The sequence below is a fragment of the Coenobita brevimanus genome, chromosome 5 (assembly GCF_032717465.1).
Source record: "Coenobita brevimanus isolate Jiangsu-jjx chromosome 5, ASM3271746v2, whole genome shotgun sequence".
Classification (NCBI taxonomy): Eukaryota; Metazoa; Arthropoda; class Malacostraca; order Decapoda; family Coenobitidae; genus Coenobita; species Coenobita brevimanus.
Window position 1 is genome coordinate 22,953,914 of NC_136958.1, and position 22,937 is coordinate 22,976,850.

A 22,937-nucleotide genomic window follows, 5' to 3' on the forward strand; every position below is an offset into this window, starting at 1 on the left:
TAATTACTCCTTCACACCCTGCAACACCAACACTTTCATTACTCCTTCACACCCTGCAAAACCAACACTTTAATTACTCCTTCACACCCTACAACACCAACACTTTAATTACTCCTTCACATCCTACAACACCAACACTTTAAATACTCCTTCACACCCTGTAACCACAACACATTAAGAACTCGGCTACACCCTGAAACACCAATTACACTTCCATACATTGCAATACCAACATTACTCTGTCAGTGTAAGGATTCAAGGAAGAAAAATAATCCGAAGACCTTAATTAATATTCCAGGGACAAAAATTTTTTGAAAAGAAAATATGTCTGATACATTAATCAGGTGTAGATTGTTGTTTTTGCTAGTATTATTCTTATTACAACCTCAAAGTCTCTCCACAATTCCAGGTGAACCAGAGACTGCGCAAGAAATCTGAAGGGCCCAGGTTATGTGTCCTGGCATAGGCCATTGCTGATAGAATGAAAATTGTAAATCCTTTATGTGCAGTGGCAGGAGTCATATCAGTATTATGAGTGAAAGAGATAAGGCAAGAGTGTCTACTGGAGATTTCAATGGGACCTGAGCAAGTAATCTGAAAAGAAACTTAGCGGAAATTCCCAAGAGCTTATTTTGATTTCATAAGGAAGTTCCATATCTCCCCAGTGGAGGAACAGTCATTGTAAGAAACACTGTGTGGCGACTGGTGAGTGTTCACAGTATGGTTACAGAGTTCTAGTTATTATTAGTCTCAGCCTATTAAATAGGTGGACAGTATTGTTTTTGCTCATGCTATTATTATTTCGACCTCAGAGTCTCGCAATGATTCCAGGAGAACAATAGGCTATAGAAGGAATATGAAAGGCGAAGGTTATGTGTCCTGGCATGGGCTATTGCTAATTTTTAAAAAAATCCAAATCCTTTAAGTGCATTGGCAGAAAGAGTCATACCAGTATTACAAGTGAACGAGATAGGATGATCAGGTCTACTGGAGACTTCAACAGGACCTGAGCAAGTACAGTAATCTGAAAATGAAACTTGGAGGACTGATTCCCTATTTCGTTTTATTAGAAAAACTACAAATCTTCCCAATGGGGTCAAGGTCATTGTAAGAAACAGTGGGTGGGGACTAGTGACTAGCCACGGGACAGTTATAGAGTTCTTGTTATTAGTGTCCACCTACCTAGTAGGTGAAGACAATTGTTTTTGCTGTTATTATTATAATTATTCTCGTCTCAGAGTCAATTAACGATTCCAGGGGAACTGGAGACTTCGTAAGGAATCTGAAACGCCCAGGTTATGTGTCCTGGCATAGGCCATTGCTAATAGGAAAAAAATAGCAAATCTCCCAACAAATCTCCGAATGGGGTCAAGGTCTTTGTTAGAAACAATGGCAGACACGTTCTTCGACACCTTTGACAGATCCCTTGTTAATATTATACAAGAATTTACCTTTGCATTTTCAGATATGGTTTATAATACACATATCTTACCACACAGCGTAGCTTCCTTATTATGGCTACACAATAAAAATACATTTCTTTTCTCATTTCGTTTTTGAAGGCTCTAGTGTGATTGCATGCATTGGCCTTGGTCACCTAATGGCGGCTCTCCATGCTGCTCGATCTCTGGCAGCCTCCCTGTTCATCCCTTAACCATGAGGTAACACTTAATGACATCGTCGCAGGTCTTATTTGGTCCACCCCTCGCAACCCCATCCCTAATATTAACGCTTCTCACTTTCTGCACCCAATTATCATCCCCGATTCTCTCCACATGCCCAAACCACCTCAATCTATCCCTCCTCATCACAAAAATACGTTCAAGTCACACCCTACTTTTCAATTATTTCACTGTAAACCTATTTCCCCCAGGCTTTGCACTCAGGGACGGACTGCGCATCCACCCAATCATTGTCGTTTCTGTACATGTGAGCCTGCGAATATCCTCTTCCTTTACTGTCCAGGTCTCACTACCATACAACATTACACTCCTAACACATGCTACATACAAAGATCTCTTAGCACTTAGGGAAAGCCCTGTCAATGTCAGGAGAGGCAACAGCTCCCTGAACTTCTTCCAGTCGCTCCTCACTCTATGCACACCTTCAGCATATAACATGTCTCCCAAATAACAAAACTCTTCCACACCCTCAAGCGACTCACCAGCAGGTTCAGTCCTTTCACGCCTGACAATCTCCACCTGCTCTCCATTACACACTGCACACATGAAATCAGTTATCTTGCAGTCTACCTCTAATACCACTACATGTCTTACGCACCTAATTATCACAAAAACTGCACAAGATGGAATTATCTCTCACACCCTTGTGGCAAATCGTACATGGCTACTCACCTTCTTCTTTGATAGCACTGCCACCAGCCCTAGATATCATCACTTTTGTTTTATCTGCATTTACTCTTAAGCCCTTGTGCCCCATACCATCACTCCACTTCCTTAATCTTTCCTCCGCCTCCCTTTCACTCTCTGCAATCAACACCAAATCATCAGCAAACAACATCTTCCACAGGGGTCCATTTCTGAAGTCACATGAGAGGGCTTCACGTACGATGATTAGCAACGAGGGACTCAAATCTGACCCCTGATGCACACCAACATTCACGGGAAGAATCATCACTCAAATCTCCATCCACTCTTACCTGGGTGCAAACACCCATATACATGGCCATAACCACCCTAGCCACCCACTCATCGATCCCAAGCTTTCTCATTGCCCACTTCACGATCTTTCTAGGGACTCTGTCAAAGGCCTTCTCCCTTCTGGAATGGATGTGGAGAGGTTGCACTAAAACAGCTAGACAAAATTCAGAACAAAGCTGTTGGAATTATTAATAACCCTGCTATTATAAATAAACTACCTCCCCTACAAGTACGAAGGAATGCTGTCTCCCTTGCATTCTTTTCGATACTCTTATGGCAAATGCTCAGACGAAGTTTGCTTCCATTGTGCCACCTCTCCATGCATTTCCTCGTGCTACATGGGCATCTGGTTGCGCTAATGACTGGAATGTCACATAGCCATATTGCAGAACTTCTGCCTATCAGAATTCTTTTATTCCCCGAACTGCATCTCTCAGGAACTCGCTTCTCCAGATTTGTTTCCCCCCACCCTTCAACATATAGCTGTTCAAGTCCAACCGTTACAGATATTATATGAATGGAGGATGCCAGTAATCTGGTGAATGGATTATTTTTTAATTCCTTTGTTTTTCCTTCCCCTGTTCTGTTTCTTTAAGAAAATCAACAAAAACAAAGTACAGTTCCCATTTCTTTCCTACATATTTTTCGTGAAGCTGCCAAATGATGAATATGGCATCAGCAGTCCACCCGCCTAAATTAAACCAATAATGCATCTCATCAATATTCACTCTTTCTCTAATAATACCTTCTAGAACTCTCTCCATTACCTTCAGTATCTGATCGAAAAGCTTTATACCTCTATAATTTTCTGTTTCTAGGGCATCACCCTTCCCCTTGTACACATTTACAGTTACACTCTTCAGCCAAACATCTGGGACAATACACTCATATATAATCATATAGATCAGATCAGTGACTAACCTCACTCCTATATCACCTGAGGCCTTTGACATTTCAGCGATCAACCTAGAGACACCTGCTGCCTTCCCCACTTACATGCTGCCTATTGCCTCACTCACAGTAGCAGCGTCAATCGAAGTCGGAGGGCCAAACACTGGATGTGCTCGCTCCAAACCTTCCCTGTCCCAGTCAAACTCCTCATTCAACAACAGGCTCTAATGCTCTCTCCATGTGTCTTTAATATCCCCACTGTTCACCAAAACCCTTCCTTCATCATTCTTCACACACTGCTCATCTATAATATCCCGATTCTCCCTCCTCACCTAATTTGCCATCTTAAATATCATATTCTTCCTTTCCATGTGACTTGGGTTATCCAGTACAAGTCTCCGTGACTCAGACTTCACCCTGTATACCTCTCTCCTAGCCCGACGCTTGACAGCCAAGTATTTCCTATTTACTACCGCCCTTCTTCCTTTATTGCAGCTTCTACTCCCTCATAGCAAGTTACTTTATGGCTTGGCGGGCCTCTTATCCACTCACATACTGCATCAATAACTCTCAAGAGGTTGTTCTTGAGGGCTCTGTACTGTTCATTAACGCCTCTGTCAACGGCTCCCTGTTCAGCCACCACTCCTCATGTCGCAACGGAAAGTATCCCTCACTGCCTGGTTTCCAGCTTTCATATTTTCCTCCTTGGTGTATAAGACCTCCTTTTCATCATTCGCTCTTTAGGTACAACGTTACTTATCAATAATTGTGCTGCTGCACACACTCCTCGTTTCCTATAACTTTAACATCCCTCACTAACCTCTTATCAGCCCTCTTGGCCAGGAAATAGTCTATCTGACTGCTATTTCCCCCAGACTCATATGTAATCAACCTACTTTCTCTGTTCCTGAAATATGTGTTACACACAATCATGTACATTGCCTCCCCAAACTATCTACCTATCTATATACCTAGACTGCTTCCTCCAAGGAAAGGGAGGTGGCCGAGACAGGGCGACACACTCCCAATTTACTCATCCACTCAAACACATTCATTTGCATCATAGCCCCAAAGGGGAGAAGGGGCAGCTCCTCACCCCACCACACCGCACGAGGGTCAACTGCACAGTGCAATCAATGACATCCGCAACAGGACCCGACAGCAGAGCTGGTTTACCCCTGCAACATCATAATAAACCCATTCCCTCACCCACACCTGACCTGATCAGCTGATCAGACAAATGAAGGAGAATATCCCCCCAGGGGTGCGTCATCATTTATTCATTCACAATTTTTCTCCATTCATTTTTACCACTCACAGCCACTCTTCCTTGCTCAACAGACATCCCTCTCGCATCCAACGCTCTCTTCACACTGTTCATCCATCCTATTCGTGGTCTTCCTCTCAGCCTTACACCTCTCACATCAGATCTAGTTATCTTTTTCACCAATTGTTCATTATCCATTCTCTCCACATGCCCAAACCATCGCAACACCCTCTCCTCAACTCTATCAGCCATCTCCCAAACAACTCCAGTTCTCCTTCGCACTTCATCATTTCTTACGCGATCCATACGCATCACTCCACACATACTTCTCAGATACCTCATCTCCGTTACATTCAAGCAATCCCTCTCTGCTACACCCATATTGCATGTTTCAGCCCCTTATAGCCTAATACAGTCGGTACCACAACACCCTCATACAGCCTTTGCTTTACATCCATTCTAAGTGAACGACATCTAAACACTTTTTTCATTCTTCCCAGCACCTTTCCTACTTCATTCATTCTAAACTTCACTTCTGCGTCTGTTCTTCCATCCACAGCAACATGTGACCCTAAATACTTAAAACACTCTACCTCCTCAAGCAATTCACCATTCAGAACTATATTCATCCTCCTACCATCTACCAAACTCATACACTTTATCACTTTACTCTTATTCTCATTTACTTTCAATATCCTCCTTTCACACACCCTTCCAAACTCCTCTAACAACTGTCTCATCTGCAAACAGTAGCTGCTTCAGATTCCACTCTCTACCATTAGCATTCATCAGACTCAGACCTCCACCTAGCACTCTTGCATTCACCTCCAACACCATCCATATAATTATTAAACAACCAAGGCGACATCACACATCCCTGCCGCAGACCCACTCTCACGGGAAACCAATCACTCACAGTATTTACCACTCTTACACACGCTCTAGCTCTACTATTTACATAAAAACTTCACTCCTTTTTGTAACCTACCATCAATTCCATACAATTTTAGAACAGTCCACAAAACCTTCCTACCAGTTCTATCATAGGCTTTCTCTAAATCCATGAACGCCCAAAACACATTTTTACCTTTCGCTAAATACTTTTCACACACCTGTCTCACAGCAAACACCTGATCCATGCATCCCCTCCCTCTCCTAAGGCCACACTGCTCATCACCAATCACTCCCTCTGTACCCTCTCTAACGCTCTTAATTAACACTCTACCATACACCTTACCTACAACACTCAACAGACTTATACCCTTAAAGCTAGTACATTCATACTTATCACCCTTACCTTTATACAACAAGCACTACAAAAGCACTTGCCCAGTCAACTGGCACCATACCATTCACAAAGCTTACATTCAACAATCTTACTAACCAGTCAACAATAGTCGCTCCACCACCTTTCAGGCATTCCACAGCACACCCATCCATACCTGCAGCTTTCCCTGTTTTCATTTTCTTAACTGCCTCCTGCACTTCCTCCTTCGTGATCGAAAAATCATTCAACTCTCCCAACACATTTATCCCTTGCACCCTTCCATCCGCCACAGCCTCAGCCTCCCTTTCCTCCTCTATACTTAACAATCTTTCAAAATACTCCGCCCATCTCTTCCTTACTGCATCCATGTTAATTAACATCCTTCCATCCTCTGCTTTTACTCGCCCTTCCTTCCCAGACTCTCCCTTTCGCACCCTTTTCACCTCCTTCCAAAACATTCTCTTAATCTATTGAAAATTCTCAGTCAACTGCCTACCCTACCTCTCATCTGCCGCCCCTTTAGCATCATGCACAGCCCTTCTCACCCTATGCCTCTTTTCCTTGTACCTCTAATATGACACCTCATCCTTCCCTTGCAGCCACACTTCATATGCACATCTTCTCTCAGCCACAGCCATACATACTTCCTCGCACCACCGTTCACATCCTTTTCTTACACCACCATCCACTCTTCTCACACCACACACCTCTTTCGCATGCCCCACCACAGCACTCTTAAACAACTGACATTCCTCCTCCACACTGCCATTTTCCTGATCTTTCACTGCTTTCCACTCATCTTTCAATTTCTCCTGATACTCTATCATTTTCTCTTTTTTATCCAACTCATCCACTTTCAAAACCTCCCTGCCACACCTAACCCTCCTAGCTCTCATCCATCTCTTACCTACTCTTAACTTTCCCTCCACCAGGTAGTGATCATATATACCTCCACTCTCCCCTCTCAGAACTCTCACATCCAACAATCTTCCTATTACATTCCTGGACACAACCACATAGTCCATTAATACTCTATGAACAATCTTTCCACCCTCCTGTCTCATCCATGTAAACTTATAAATATCTTTCTTCTCAAACAAGGCATTTCCAATCACCATCTCTTGCTCAAAGCACATCGTTATCATTCGTTCCCCATTTTCATTTCTTCCAGGCACACCATGCATATCAACTACACCTTCAAGTGCTACATTTCCCACTCTAGCATTCAAATCTTCCACCATTACCACATTCACATTCGCTCCAAAACTCTCCAGACACTCATCAACATCATTCCAGAAAGACTCCCTCTCTTCGTTATCCCTTTCACTACCAGGCCCATATGCACTCACAAACACCCACAACTCACGTTCAAATTTCGCTTTCACCCACATCAGTCTCGATGACACCTCCTTTCATTCAATCATACACTGCTGTACTTCCAAACTCACTGAGAAGGCCAAACCTTCTCTTGCCTTTCTGATTATTATTGTTCTGGCCTCAGAGTCTCCCGAGGAGAGCCGGACACTTCACGAAGAATCTGAAGGGCACAGGTTTGTGTCCTTGCATGGACCATTGCTGCAAATCTCCCCATTCAGGCCAAGGACACTAAGAAACAGTAGATGAAGACTAGCGAGTGTCTACCGTATAGGGCAGTTACAGACTTCTAGTTATTATTTCAGGCTCAGAGTCTCGCACTGATTCCAGGAGAACCGGAAGCTGAGGAAGGAATCTGGAGAGCCAAGGTTATGTGCCCTGGAATGTACCATTGCTGATAGAAATAAAATTCAAATCCTTTACATGCGGTGGCAAAAAGAGCTATATCAGTATTATGAGTTTATTTGATAAGGTGGTCATGTCTACTGGAGATTTCAGTGGGACCTGAGCATGAACTATGAAAATAAATGTTGGCACACTGTTTCCAAAGAGTTTATTTCGTTTTATTAAAACTAATCCAAATCTCTCCATTGGTGTGAAGGCCATTGTAAGAAACATTAGGAGGAGACTAGTGACTGTCCACAGGATATTTACTGAGTTCTAGTTGTTGTTGTTGTTGTTATTATTATTATTATTATTATTATTATTATTATTATTATTATTATTACTATAATAATAATCCATCCATCCATCATCCAATCCAACATTGCTCCATGAGAAGCGTAGGAGTCCGGGGCTAGGCAAGTTGATCCTGACATTTAAGATGAAAGTGACCAGCCTCACTCATTCCTGACTGGCATTATGTGAGCAATACACCCCAACCACCCCTTGGATATAAGCCTTCACCAGCTCAATCCGACTGGAGCGCCTTTATTACCCACTAAACCACGAGGCGCCATAATTTGGTTATATGGTTACCACCCAGCGTAGTAAATGGTTTCCTTGTGTACAGGAAACCATTTGGCTTGTAACTCAGTGTAGAGTCACCCATAGGGAGAAGGAAGAGGAAAGAATGAAGGAAACACAGATAGAAGAGGGAGTGTAAAGTCACCCGTAGGGAGAAGGACGAGGAAAGAATGAAGTAAAGAGCGTCAGAAGAGGAAGGAAAGAAAGAAGGAAAGAGGAAAGGAAAGGAGAGATACCCGAAAGCAGCACTACATCGAATGAGTGGATGGTGAGCACCCCCACCTACAACTATAATAATAATAATAATAATAATAATATTATTATTATTATTATTATTATTATTATTATTATTATTACTTTATTATTATTATTACTATTCTTCTTCTTCTTCTTCTTATTATTATTATTATTATTATTATTATTATTAATTTCGCCTCTGGCTTCTTCAGGAGTACGGTACTGGAAAACTCACAGACTGGCTGGGCTTGTATGCAGGTGACAGGGAATCGCCCTTCTGCCGGCTGCCAGACAGTGCTGTCCTGTGTCCTGTCACAGGTGTGTGTCACTCGCTAGGCATCCTATCCCCCAAGGGTATCATTAAGGTGGCCACTCCCTGCACGTGTCAGCCACCTTAGCTGCTGTTCTTGACCATATCTTGTCTCCTGTTCTCTAGTTAATGTTTTTAATGGTAGTGATGTACAAAGATTCCACCACTTTTCTCTGTAGTTTTGAGAGTCCTTTCTTTAATACTGAGTCATTGTTGTACTGTGGTAAATGACCTTTCTCATCAAAGTGGTTGAGTAATGCACTACTAGGACGGAGGAATTTCACGTCTGCTCTATGTTCTCTTATTCTTACTTGAAAACCTCTGTCTGTTTCTCCGAAATTAATGTTGTCACATCCGCTGCATGGAATCTTGTACACCACGCTATTCTCATTTGTTGTATTGCATCTCTTCCCTTTCATTATATTACCTATTCGTTGTCCCGTGGCACTAATGATGCTGTATCCTGTGTGGAGGAGTGCTCTACGTAATTCAGCGACAATTTCTGACTGTGGAACAATCAGATATATGTTTTTATTTTTATCTCACTTTTTTCTCCATTACGGATGCTGCCTTTCCTTTTGGTTTGACCAGGAGACCCTTGGGACATCGCAGTTTGATGAAAGTCTCAGTTATATGTCGTAATTCCTCTCCCAGGAATTCCTGGTTGTATATCCTTAATGCTCGTAAGATGAACCGTATCACCATTTCTGTTTTTGTACTTTCATTGTGTGCACTTAGGTTGTGAATAAAATCGATTTTGTCAGTGCGTTATCTGTTTACTCTGCATTTATCCTTGCTTCCTGATCTAAAAATCTGTGTGGTATAGAAAGGTAAGACACCATCACTTTCATTTTCTACTGTGAGTTGTATTTTCTGGTGCATTGGTTGTCTCGTTTTAATCCTGTCAATGTTAGTGTAACAATTTGTGATCAGGAGAACGTCGTCTACGTATTTGTACCGCTCAGAATTGCCATTTGTGATGTGTGTGTGTTCTGTTCCTTCTCTAGCATGTCCATAAACATTGACGCCATCACTGCACTTAATGGCGATACCATGGCCAGACCGTCATGCTGCCAGTACTCACACTGGTTGAATGCAGAGGAACCAAACACATCGATACCAGCTTTATATAGTCTGCTCTGCGAACGGGTAAGTCTTTATCGATAATATGGTCCATAGCTTTGTTCACTCTTCCTACTGCACCACTCTCTGGAACGTTCGTAAATAGTGACTTCATATCGAAGCTAACAAGCCTCATATTTCTGAAGCTGATGTTCTCTGGTCGTTCAATCAAGTCTGTAGAATTCTTTAAACGAGAATTGCTTACCTTGCCCAACACTGAAGACACAGGCATGGCTAAGCACCTTGCTTGGCAGTGTGGGGCGCTTCCTATCTCCGATGTGATGGGATGAAGGGGAATTTCCGGTTTGTGAACCTTCGGTAAACCCCGCATGGCTGGGACTCTGGGGTTCTCCTCGAGAAGAATCGGTGATTTGTTCCCTCTTTCCGTTTTAGTTAGAATTTTTCTCATCTCAGCATTAAATTTCTTTGTTTCTTTGTGTGCCTGTTCACACCTTTGTTTGCAGTATGTATGAGGGTCAGATAATAATTCCTCCATCTTTGCGTTATATTCACACCTAGCCAGTATTACAACTCCTCCACCTTTATCTGCTGTCGTTACCACTATGTTCTTGTTACTGCTTAACTCCTGGTGGGCTCTTATGTATCTCCTAGGAACAGCTGCCTTGTTCAGCCAATGTGAGTATAGACAGCATGAAGGTCTCGCCATGATATCGCAATTAAGTGCAGTGATGGCGTAATTGTTTATGGAAATACTAGAGGAGAAACATTACACACAGATCATAAATGGCAGTTCTGAGTAACACAAATACGTAGACGACGTTCTCGCGATCACAAATTGTAACACCAACACAGACAGGATAAAAATGAGACACAACCAATGCACCAGAAAATACATCTCACAGTAGAAAATGAAAGTGATGGTGTCATACCTTTCCTGGACCCAGAGATTATTAGATCAGGAAGCAAAACTAAATACAGCGTATACATAAAATGCACTAACAATGACGATTATATTCACAACTTAAGTGCACACGATGAAAGTACAAAAGCAGGAGTGGTGATGGGGTGATACAGCCATGAATACCTAGGAGAGGAATTTCGACATATAACTGAGACTTTCATCAAACTGCGATATCCCAAGGATTTCCTGGTCAAACTAAAACGAAAGGCAGCGTCCATTATAGAGAGAGAGAGAGAGAGAGAGAGAGAGATGACAATAAAAGCAGGTATCTATTTGTTCCACAGTCTGAAATTGTCACTGGATTACGTAGAGCACTCCTCCACACAGGATACATCTTTAGTGCCACAGGACAAAGAATAGGAGATATAGTGAAAGCGAAGAGATGCACAGCAAATGAGAATAGCGTGGTGTACCAGATTTGATGCAGCGGATGTGACCACAGTTATTTCGGAGAAACAAGCAAAGATTCTGAAATAAGAATAAAAGGACACTGAGCTGATGTGAAATTTCACCGTCCTAGTAGAGCACTAGTCAACCACATTGATAGGAATGGTTATTTACCACAGTGGAACAATGCCTGATTATTAAAGAAAGGATTCTCAAAACAACAGAGAAAAGTGATGGAATCTTTGCACATAACAATCAATAAAAACATTAACCAGAGGACAGAAGACATGGTATGGTCAATAAGCAGCAGCTAAGGCGGTTTATGCATGTAGGAAGCGGTCACCTTATTGATACCCTTGGGGGATAGGATCGACTAGCGAGTGACACACACCTGGGACAGGACACAGGATGGTACTGTTTGGCAGCTGACAGAAGATGATTCCCCGTCACCTGCATATAAGCTCAGCCAGTCAGTGAGATTATTATTATTATTATTATTATTATTATTATTTTTTTATTTTTATTTTAAGCAGTCGCGACAGCGAAGCTGGTATTGTTTTCAGTTTGTCTGTGTGTCTGTTAGCACGATAACATCACAGCCGCTCTAGATATCATCATTATAATTTACAGGTGTGTAGTAGGGATGAAAATCTCCTATAAGTATTGTTTTCAGTTTGTCTCTCTCTCTCTCTTTGTGTCTGTGTGTTTGTTAGCACGATAACTTCGCAACCGCTCAAGATATCATCACAATATTTTAAAGCTGTGTAGTATGGATGAAAATCTCCGACGAGTTCAAAATTGGTGAAAGTAGGTCAAGTTGAAGATCATATTCCGAGCCGTGCTGAATATGTATCGGCTCACAGCTGGTGTGATTCCCTATTTGATGTTGTTGTTATTATTATTATTATTATTATTATTATTATTATCATCAATTTTTTAATCTTTTAAGGAGATAAACTCATAAATGAGTTATCCGTGATTTGTTCCATTACGAGCCTTGAGACCCGGGGTTAGACTACTTAGTCATGACATTTGCGGCGAGAGTGACCAGTCTCACTCACGCACTACGTAAACTATAAACTTTGATTTCTATCAGATATAAACTCTTACAGGCCAAACCCCGCTGGAGCGTGTTAACCCGTTAATCCACTAGGTGTCATTTTATTAAAAGCCTACTACTCGACTAAGTAAATGCTTTACCGGTTTATATGAAGCCATTTGACATTACCTAGTGTAGAGTCATTCGATGACATCTTTACAATGAGAGAGTGGATGATAGGCGCCCTTATCTACCAAAGATGAGGTCTATCAAGACAGAAAAGAAATCGTCATGCAGGAGCAACAGTAAGTCTTGAATTCAGGCTGACGAGTCGGCCACAAATATCACAGTGGTACAATCTTTTCAAATTAATTTTTCAAAGCAGATACTTCACAGTATCAAGGTTGCAGATGCACTGGGTTGACCAGAGGGCCTTTTGCTTAGCGAATGATTCCCCATATCCTTTTGATACATACATACATACAGTACGTACGGACATACGGAAGAATGTTCAGGTGTAATATGTGACATAGGTCGCTGAGGATGTGCTGGGAAGCCTCGTATACCACCTAGAATATGGGTCATATAACAAGTTCAAGACAGTAATAGAACTAAACCAGGCATAAACCACAAACTGACCAAACCAAAAAGCGTATTCTAGTTAAACTAAAACGGAGCTGAAGGTCGTAGTCTAACTGGCATAGTAGATTTCATAGATCTTCTTCCTTTGCGATATATTTTGTACATTACACCTCTGTATCCTCTTGTAGGTTACCCAGAGTAACCAATTAAATATCAAAATTATATGAATGTCATAGTCAAGCATATTATGGTGTAATTAACATTGAAAGAAAACATAGAAAAAGATGTTATGAAACCTCCTGTACCTCCCACAGTACAGGTCTGAATCAGACAAATTACAAGATACAGATTAAACTATGAACTGACGACCATAAATGGGGTATGGATGCCACAAGATTTAACGTTACTATTTCATGTACGTGACGAAGACTGAACGGGTCTGGCCTCTGTGCATCGATGCTTGTTCTACTGTGTAGCGTTAGGTGCTAGTTGATCATGTCTAATGCCCACAGGCAAATCAAAGTTCAGACGTTTCCCTTCGCCTTCGCAATGATAGATTAGGAATCGTGGGATTCATAGCACCTCATAGCTGCATAGTTTGCTTATTTCACCCAAACAGCGTGGTGGAATGAAATGGTGAGACAAGTTGTGGCACAAAAGAAGAAAGTACCTAGTAAATGGATGGGACGGAGGGGCATGGAAGAGTCTGAGAGATGGAGTAAAGAACTATATGTGGAAAAGAATAGAGTGGTGAAAAGATTAGTAACAGAGAGTAACAAGAAAGTGGATGAGGTGTTTGGAAGGAATTTGAGAGGAAAGTGGAAAGAATGTAAGAAAATGCTTTGGTAGGAAGAAAAGAGAGCTAGGGAGGGTGGTAATAAAGGTAGTACAGGAGTTGAGATTAATATGGCGGATTGCTTCTGGCGAAGGGAGAAAAAGTGAGCAGATGAAAAAAACACTCTAAAGAACTGTCAGGCACAAAGAATTAAAGAAATGCTAGTATAAGTGGCTGAGGAATGGTTAGGAGATGGAGGGAGATGAGGAAGGAGGAAGAGATCACTGTGATGGGAGCGGTGGAAGCAATAAGAAAATCAAAATGGGGAAAGCCCCAGAAAGTGATGGAGTGTGTATTGAAATGCTTAAGCACGAGAGAAGAGATAGCAGTGGAATGGACGTGGGAGACATGCAGATTGGCCAAGCAGGAAGGTGGAGCCCCGGAGGACTGGAAATCAGGTATGGCCTGGAAGGAAGGTTGAGTTGCGGAGGAATGGAAGTCAGGTATATTTATTCCCGTGTATAAAAGAAAGCAAGGGAAAAAGAAATGTGCGGTATTCATAGGAGAATTTTACTTCTTATTATAATAGGAAAAGTATGTGTAGGATACTTATTGAGAAGGCTGGGGAATAACAGAGGAATAGGTTGGGGAAAAACAAAAAGGTTCCAAGAAGGTAAGAGGTTGTGTAGATCAGATACTCATCCTATGGTGAATTGTTGAAAAGTTTAAAGAGAAGAGAAAGAAGTTGTACACGGCCTTCATGGATTTGGGGAAAGTACAAAACAAAGTGGATAGACAAGGCGTGTGAAAAACATTGAAAATATATGGAGTAAACTGGGTGCTGTTAAATGCTGTGCAGAGTATGTATCAGGGAGCTAGGGCTGCAGTGCGTGTGAATGGTGAACTTAGTTAATTTTCTATCTGAATTTTGGTTTAAAATAGCATTGTTTCATGTTTCCATGGTTCTTCAGTCTGTATATGGATGGAGTTATAAAAGAGATGTAAGGTAAGGCGGTAAATGTTGGATTGACCATAGTGAGAGAGGGCAGCGTTTGGATACTTCCTGTTCTGTTGTTTGCAGATGGTACTGTATTGATAAGTGAAGACGAAGGAGAACTGCAATGCTTGGTAAATGGGTTTGGCAGAGTGTGTAAGAAATTAAAATATTTAAAAGCAATCTAGGGAACAGTAAAGTTGCTGTCGTCAAGAGATGTGAAATCACTGAATGCACAGTGAGCTGTGAGGATGGATCGTGAGGAAATGGAAAGTGTGAATGCATTTAAGTACTTAGGTAGTGTGATGAGTAAGGATGGAAGTTTAGAGGATGAATTGGTTGAAAGGATAAAACAGGGATGAAAGCAGTGATAAGAATAGGCAAGTGAGTATGGAAGTCACTGCATGATGGTATTCTGACACCAATTCTGCCATAGGGAAGCTAATCTTAAATATAGTTAAAAAGACAAATGAAGACTGAGGGCACTGGAAATGAGTTATCTGACAGGTGGATGTAGGGTACACGGAGAGACAGACTGACAAATGAGGAAGTGAAGGAGCAGTGTGGCGTGGATGTGGATGTGATAGAAAGAGTCAGGAGAAATACAGTGATGTGGTTTGGCCATGTGGAGAGGACAGTGAGTAAGAGTCTATATGAGGAGAGAGTAAGTGATGTGGAGGGGGAGGGGAGGGGCGGGAGAGGGAAGGGCAGATCAGGGATGAGATGGAGGGATGGAGTGGAGAGGCATATGAGAGAGGAAGGGTGAGCTGGGGGAAAGGCAGCGTTATGGCATGGGACAGGACAACATGGAGGAGATTTGTTTGTGGCCACCCTTTACGGGATTAAGGTCTCGGCTATAGATACATAACCATTTGGTAGTATGATCTTATATTTCTTTAACACTTACCTGGTTGCATTACTAACATGGAAGAGGATACTGAGGAGTAATGCACAGAATAAATCACTAAGAAAGAAGCGTTTCAGTTTCCCAAACGACTTACATTGCAGTCTTTAAAAGTACGAACGGAAGTTACTGAAGACCCCGCAACCACGGCCAGTGCCGGAATATATACTAACCCCTGTAGTCATGTGACCTCCTGCTATGATCTTCATTGGTTTCTCCCCTCCCATAATGGAGGTAGCTAACTGAATGGGGTAGAATCCAATATCCAAGGTTACTCCTCCACCCAGTTCCTTTACCCTGCAAGAACAAGCAAAGTTCTACATTAATACTTTAACAGAAAAGTTGGAAGAATAAAATTAGAAAAGTACATTGTAAGCATATGAGGCTTCAAACAACAAACGGGAACCTTCATGTCTGATGATACGATGTTAGGAAGCATTATTACCGTGACTGCTATGCATGATCTCTTGGATAGTATCTGGCAATAGATGTCGTTCTTTCATTTTAACCTGGTACAAATTTCCGTCCTTTTGTTGCCTACTCGAGTATCTTTGTGACAGGAGAAGACAATGCAACTGCTCCACAGACTTTCCATTGAGTTCATTATAACGCAATGCTCTTGTGTTAATGTCTTCGTGTTGCTCAACAGACAAGGTAAAGACTTATTAATTTTAGGCCAAGTTGAAGTGAAAAGATAATGGACAGCATTATGGGTGTCTGAGCCACTGCTTCCGAGTTGTGAGCTACCTTAACCCGTCACGTCCCGAGCTATTTCGCACCTCTGACACCCCCCAATCCCGAGGTATTTTCGAATTTTTTTTTTTTTGGCTAAAACCTCCGCTTTTGGTGAGAAACATCGAAAATTCATAGAGAAATCGCTCACCTGAGGTTTAAAATACTCAATCAAGGTAGCAGTACCTCCTTACCTTACTGGGTTTTCAAACAGGCTGGCACCAAAGAAAACGACTCCTATGGGAGGGTAACTATTTCACACCACTCATAAACGGTATTTATTTATTTACTTGGTACGTATTTATATGTAGTACGAGAGTATATTGGTTTTCAAACAGTAATATAGGCATTATAAGCATTGTTTCACTCACTATCTCATCACCATACCTGACCTTTTTTTGCCACATTACCTGATCATCATTTCTGACTGTTTCTTCCTGTAATGCTACTTAAACTTTGTTCTCCACATTGTCATCGATTGGGGAATCACTCTGGCCCTGAATGTCTTTATTGGCCAGGTCACTGGTAACGGGTGAATTGCCGAGACAATGGCGTGCAAAGGGGGGGAGGTTATGCGGTGTAAGGCATTGTCCCTGCTTGGCATCTTGTAGAGGAATAGAGGAAGGTGTCCCGTGTTTACGTACGAAAAATCACGCGCGAAAATTGAAAATTGTGCGAATTATGAACCTTGCAATTGCACAACGTACCAGTACGTCATCGGGACTGGCAAATGCAAAATGTTGCTACGTATCCATACGTCAACGGGACTCCTCGGGTTAAAATGTGCTGTTGTGTTGAAGATGACGTGTAAACGTTTACAAGTTTGCTTGTCCGATGCATCCCTTGAAAGGAAGCCAAATTTGTATAACACAGCATTAAAAACGAAATCAATTCCTTCATCACTTCCAGCTGTTAACATACTGTAATTTTACAGAAATAATATGTGTAATATGTGATCCATCGATTGCATTACCTTATGGAGCTGTGATCAGGTCGGCTTCAGCTTCATCTAAAACAATTCATAAATCTTCGAGTAAGGTGATGTTGGCCATGAGTTTGGGTAACACTGTCAGTCATCTTCAATTTTTCAGTACTGATTGGCATGTTTTTTTTTTGTGTGTTTTTTTTTTTCAGGAAGCTGATTTTTCTGTGATTATAAAGTAGTGACAGGAAACTTCAGTTATTATCTCTTTGTTTGGTTAAGTCTTATACCTCCACTTACCTTTGGTGGAGGAGACAGTAAGCAATTGGTCTGCCTGTCCGTGTATGTGTGTGTGCGTGCATGCGTCTGTCTATAACACTTTACTGGGCGAGATATCTCCTGAACCCACTGACAGATTTCCACCAAACTTTTGTTTAGTCATTCAGTATGAGGATATGATGAACCGATTAGGTCAGCTATTTCAAGGGGTCAAAGGTCAAGGTTATATTGGGTAGACTTAGTTCATCCTTGAGGGTGTGTATCCATAATATGATTGTCTTCGCGATATCTCCTAAAACCATCACCAGATTTCCACCAAAATTTGTCAGTGATGCACGTTGAGGACACAATGAACTGATTAGGTCAGTTAGGTCAAGGCATCAAAGTCAGCGCCATACAGTGTTGACCTGCTTCATGCTTGTGGGTGCAATATCTCCTGAATCCCTTAGCAGATTTCGACCAATCTATTGTCAGTGATACAGAATGAAGGGATGATGAACTGATTAGGGCAGCAAGGTCGAGGGGTCAAAGGCCTAGTTCATATGGGGTCGATTTAGTCCATCTCCATGGAAGTGTGTCCATAACACTATGGGCGTGGTATCTCCCAGACTCAACAGATATTCAGTTTATCAGTGATGCAGTATAAGCAGATGATAAACTGATTAGGTTAGCTAGAACAAGAGGTCAACGGTTAAGGCTATAGGGGGTCGACTTACTTTAGCCTTGTGGGCACATCTCCTGAACTCTTTAATGGATTTGATCTAACTTTTGTAAGTGACACAGTATGAAGGGATGATGAAGTAAATTGGTCAGCTAAGAAGGGGTCAAAGGTCAAGGCAATACTGGTGTGGGCGTAATATCTCGTGAACCTATAAACAGATTTCGACCAAACTTTTGTCAGTGATACAGTATGACCGGACGATGAATTAATTTCATGCACAAGGTAAAGGGGTCAAAGGTCAAGGTTGTATGGGTGTGGGTGCAATATCTTCTGAACCCCCCAATGGATTTGGACCAAACTTTTGTCATGGATAGGTCAAGGTGTCAAAGGTCATGGTCATATGGATGTGGACACAGTATGAAGGGATGATGATATAATTAGGTTGGCAAGGTCAAGGGATCCAAGGTCAAGGTCGTATGTGCGTGGGTGCAATATCTCCAGAACTCCTTATTGTGTTTTGACAAAACTTTTGTCAGTGCTACAGTATGTAAGGACGATGAACTGATTAGATCAGTAAGCTCAAGGGGTTAAAGGTCAAGGTCATATGGATGTGTGGAAGATATCTCTGGAACCCCTTGACAGACTTTGACCAAATTTTTTCAGTGATACAGTATGGAAGGATTACCTGAATGCAGCAAGGTCAACAGGTCAAAGGTCAAGGTCATACGGGTGTGGGTACGACATCTCCTGAAGCCCTGAACAGATTTCAACCATATTCTGTCAGTGATACAGTCTGAAGAGATGATGAACTGATTCGGTCAGCAAAGTCATTGGGTCAAAGGTCAAGGTCTAATGGATCTGGGCATAATATCTCCTGAACCACTTGATGGATTTTGACCAAGTTTTTTCAGTGATACAGTATCATAGGATCATGAACTGATAAGTCAACAAGGTAAAGGGGTCAAAGGTCACGGTCATATGGACGTGGGCACGATGTCTCCTAAGCTCTTTGACCAAACCTTTTTTTTTTTTTTTTAGTGATACAAAATGGAGATGTGATGAACTGATTAGGTCAGCTAGGTCAAGAGGTCATATGAGCTCAAATTAGTTTACATTTAATCTCCTTTCAATCCACATTGAGCCCTGTCTTGGAGGTTGTATGGCAGGTCCATGTGCAATGCTTTACAGAGGCATACTGAGTGTTACTGTGAGTCAACATCTCGGGGCCTGAGTTCTCAGCTTTTTTATGCCTCCTCCCTCCTAGGGCTGAAGAGACATTAAGTGATTAGTCTGTCCTTCCATGCATGGGTGCTTACATACATACGTACATCTGTAACACAATTCTGGCTACAATATCTCCTGAACCCATCAACGGATTTCCACCAAACTTATGCCAGTGATGCAGTATGAGGAGATGATGAACTGATTAGTTGAACCAGGTGAAGAGATTGAAGGTCAAGGTTATGAATGGTCACCACAATTTATCCTTGTGGGTGTGACAACTCCTGAATCCCATGACAGATTCTGAGTAAACTTCTGTTAGTTATACAGTATGAAGGGATAATAAACTGATTAGGTCAGCAGGGTCATGAGGTAAAAGGTCAAGATCATGGGGTCGATTTATGTTATCCTTGTTAACATGTACCCATAAAGCTATTGTGGTCATTATATTATCGCCCAAACCCTCCAATGGATTTCCACCAAACATTTGTCAGTGATGCAGTATGAGATGCTGATCTGATATAAGGTCAGCTAGGTCACCCAGATGGTGAAGGTCATATGGGGTCGAAATAATATTTTTTATGCTAAAGAAGGGACCAAGGACAGGAGGTGCCAAATTGGTCCCTCCAAGAAAAACAAAAACAAGATAACAGAGTGCCAAATTCAAGAACCATTCATTTTGAGATACCTGGACACATTGCGTTTGAAAATCTGGAGATCATAGGCAGTAGGAAATACTGACAGAGGGAGATAGTTCCTGAGTTGACCTGTTGCATACATGAAAGACTGGGAGTAATGGTTAACTCCTGCACTAGAGAGCTGGACAGAAAAAGGATGAGAGTTTGTTGCTAGAAGGGTGCTATGCACCCACTGTAGTGGTGGAGGCATGCAGGCAGAAAGTACAGAGAAGATGAGACCATTTAAGTAATGGTACAAAAGACTTAAAGATGCAACATTGTGGCGAAGAAATAGAGGTTTAAAGGAGCCACTAAGAAGAAAAGAGATGGTGAGATGAAAAGCCTTTGATCCCATCTTGTTGAGAAGAGTTGTATGAAGGAAGCCTCCTCACACGTGAGAGTTGTACTCCAGAGAGGTGAATAAAACCCGTGCATAGAGTCAACAACTGCGAAGGGGTAAAGAACGCACGGAGTCAGCTAAGCACACTTAATCTCTTGGAAGTAGATTTAACAACTGAGGCAATTTGTTCTTTCCAAGATAAATCTTGAGAGAATGAAACCCCAAGTATGTTTAAAGATGGTGCAGGACAGAACTGGGTATTGTTGAAAAGTAGAGGGAACTCCAGCAGAAGAACTGTCTGACTGATAGATATAAGGAATGATAATATTGTTAAAAATTAGAGGGAAGTCTTGCAGAAAATTTTATCTGAATAACAGATGTAAAGAATGAGTTTTTGATGCATTAAAAACAAGATTACTTTTATCCCAATCAGGGATATGAGCCAAGTCAGACATGGTGTGGCATAGCCTCATTCCTTGTTTGCTGAAGTAACTGCTGAGATGGATGCTGCTGGAAGACAGTGGAAAGGTGAAGGGTGGAGTCATCAGCATTTGAGGGGATTGGGTTAGATGTGCAGCTTAGAAGGTCATTGATGAATAAAAGGAAGAGGATTGGTGATAGGACAGAGCTCAGAGGAACATCTTATTGATAGCTCTAGGAGGTGAGTGGTGGCCATCTAAAACAGCAGCTCTAGAACGACCAGAAAGGATGATAGGGATGAAAGCACAGATAGAAGGATAGGAGGGCAGTTAGAAAATTGAATATTTATGCCAGAATCGATTGAAAGCCTTTCAGATGTCAGGTATATTAAAGCAATTGGGCTATAGTTAGAGGGATTGGAATTCTTACCCTTCTTTAGGATATGCATAAGGAGAGCAAACTTCCACGATGAAGGAAAGTAATAGTTGATAGACAAAGGTAAAGAAGTTTACCTAGGCAGGGTGTAAGCAAAGAAGCGCAGTTCTTGAGGAGATTGGGAGGGACCCCGGCAGGCCCTCATGCCCTGTTAGTATTGAGGCCAGTGATGGCAGAATCTTCAGCAATTGAAGAAATTTTACTGTAAGCAATGAGGAAGTCAGAAGGGGGATGTGTTAGAAGAACAGCACAGAAATCTTCGAAGGTAGAAGTGGAGTAGAAAGTCTAAGCAAAGACTTCTGCTTTAGCAGTAGAAGAAATAGCTATACAATCATCAGAGTGCAAAAGAGGAGGGAGGGACTATGAGGTAAAGCTGTTAGAAAAGTTTTAGCAAGGTACCAGAAAGAGCGGAAAGAACTCGAGTTGGAAACTTCAGAGCATTTAGTCAGAATGAAATTATTTTTTGCAGAGCAAAGAACAGACTTAGCATGATTCCGGGCAGAAACATAAAAGAGATGAGATTCAGGGGTGAGTTGGCTCAGGTACCTTTTGTAAGCTTTCTCCTTCTTGTGAACAGCATTAGAACAAGCATGATTAATCCAAGGTTCTTTTGCATTAGTCACAGGATATGAGAAAGGTATGTATGCTTACATGCCCGAGAAAATAACCTCCGTAATGCGCAAGGCACACCCAGATTGCTCTCCGCCATGCATCAATAATCATTCCAGGGAAAATCAAAGAAGTATTGCCTTAGGGCCTCCAAATTAGCAGATCCAAAATACCACAACCGTCACTTCTTGCGATGTTCCACAGGCCTTACTGGAGCAAGAGGACAGGTTGAGGTGATAAGGTTATGATCAGAGGAGCCCAACAGAGAGAAAAGATTAACAGTGTAAGCGGAAGAATTATCATGTATGTTGGAACTCTCTCCATGGCAGTCTGGGATATGGGTTGGGTGTTGCACAAGCTGCTCTAGGTCATTAAACACAGAAAAATGGAGGCTTGCTCACCAGGTTGACCAGTGAAAAGAGAGGACAGCCAAAGGTGTTGGTGATCATTGAAATATCCTAGAAGGAAGATTTCAGAGAAAGGAGAAACAGAATGGATGTTTTCCATCTTAGAAGTAAGATAGTAATAAAAAAAATGTCATAGTCAGCAGAATCAGGAGATAAGTAAACAGCATATATATATATATATGTATATACACTGTATATGGCTAGTGAGGGAGTGATCGCCCTCTACCTACACAGATCAAAAGCCCTTGGGAGCAGGGGGGTGGTTGCTTTCTCAGGCAGAGGAACTCCTTGAGAGTGAAATGGCTGGGAAGCATGCCGGCACGTGACTGGCTACAGCATAGCTGGGTCTTTCGGGTGTGGGCAATCAGGCAAGTTAGCTGCCTACTGCGACTGCAACACAATGGCGAGGTGTTCAGGAAGTTAGCCAAAGAAACCTTGATGGACTCTGAAAGAACAATAATGGCCCCCAGTCCCGTGCAGCCCTTAAATGGGCAGGGTGCTAAGAATCTCACGGTTGCCTCAATTACAATCTAATTC

At 42.0% G+C, this 22,937-nt stretch overlaps 1 protein-coding gene across 1 annotated transcript in view; it reads right to left on the reverse strand.

Annotated features, from left to right (window-relative positions):
* The window catches only part of LOC145398043 (trans-1,2-dihydrobenzene-1,2-diol dehydrogenase-like), a 55,204-nt gene that overhangs the window by 17,626 nt on the left and 14,641 nt on the right, over positions 1-22,937 (reverse strand). Inside the window, exon 4 of the mRNA XM_080271007.1 lies at positions 15,871-15,994. Within this exon, the coding sequence (XP_080127133.1) occupies positions 15,871-15,994 (124 nt within the window). The remainder of the gene's footprint in view (positions 1-15,870; positions 15,995-22,937) is intronic.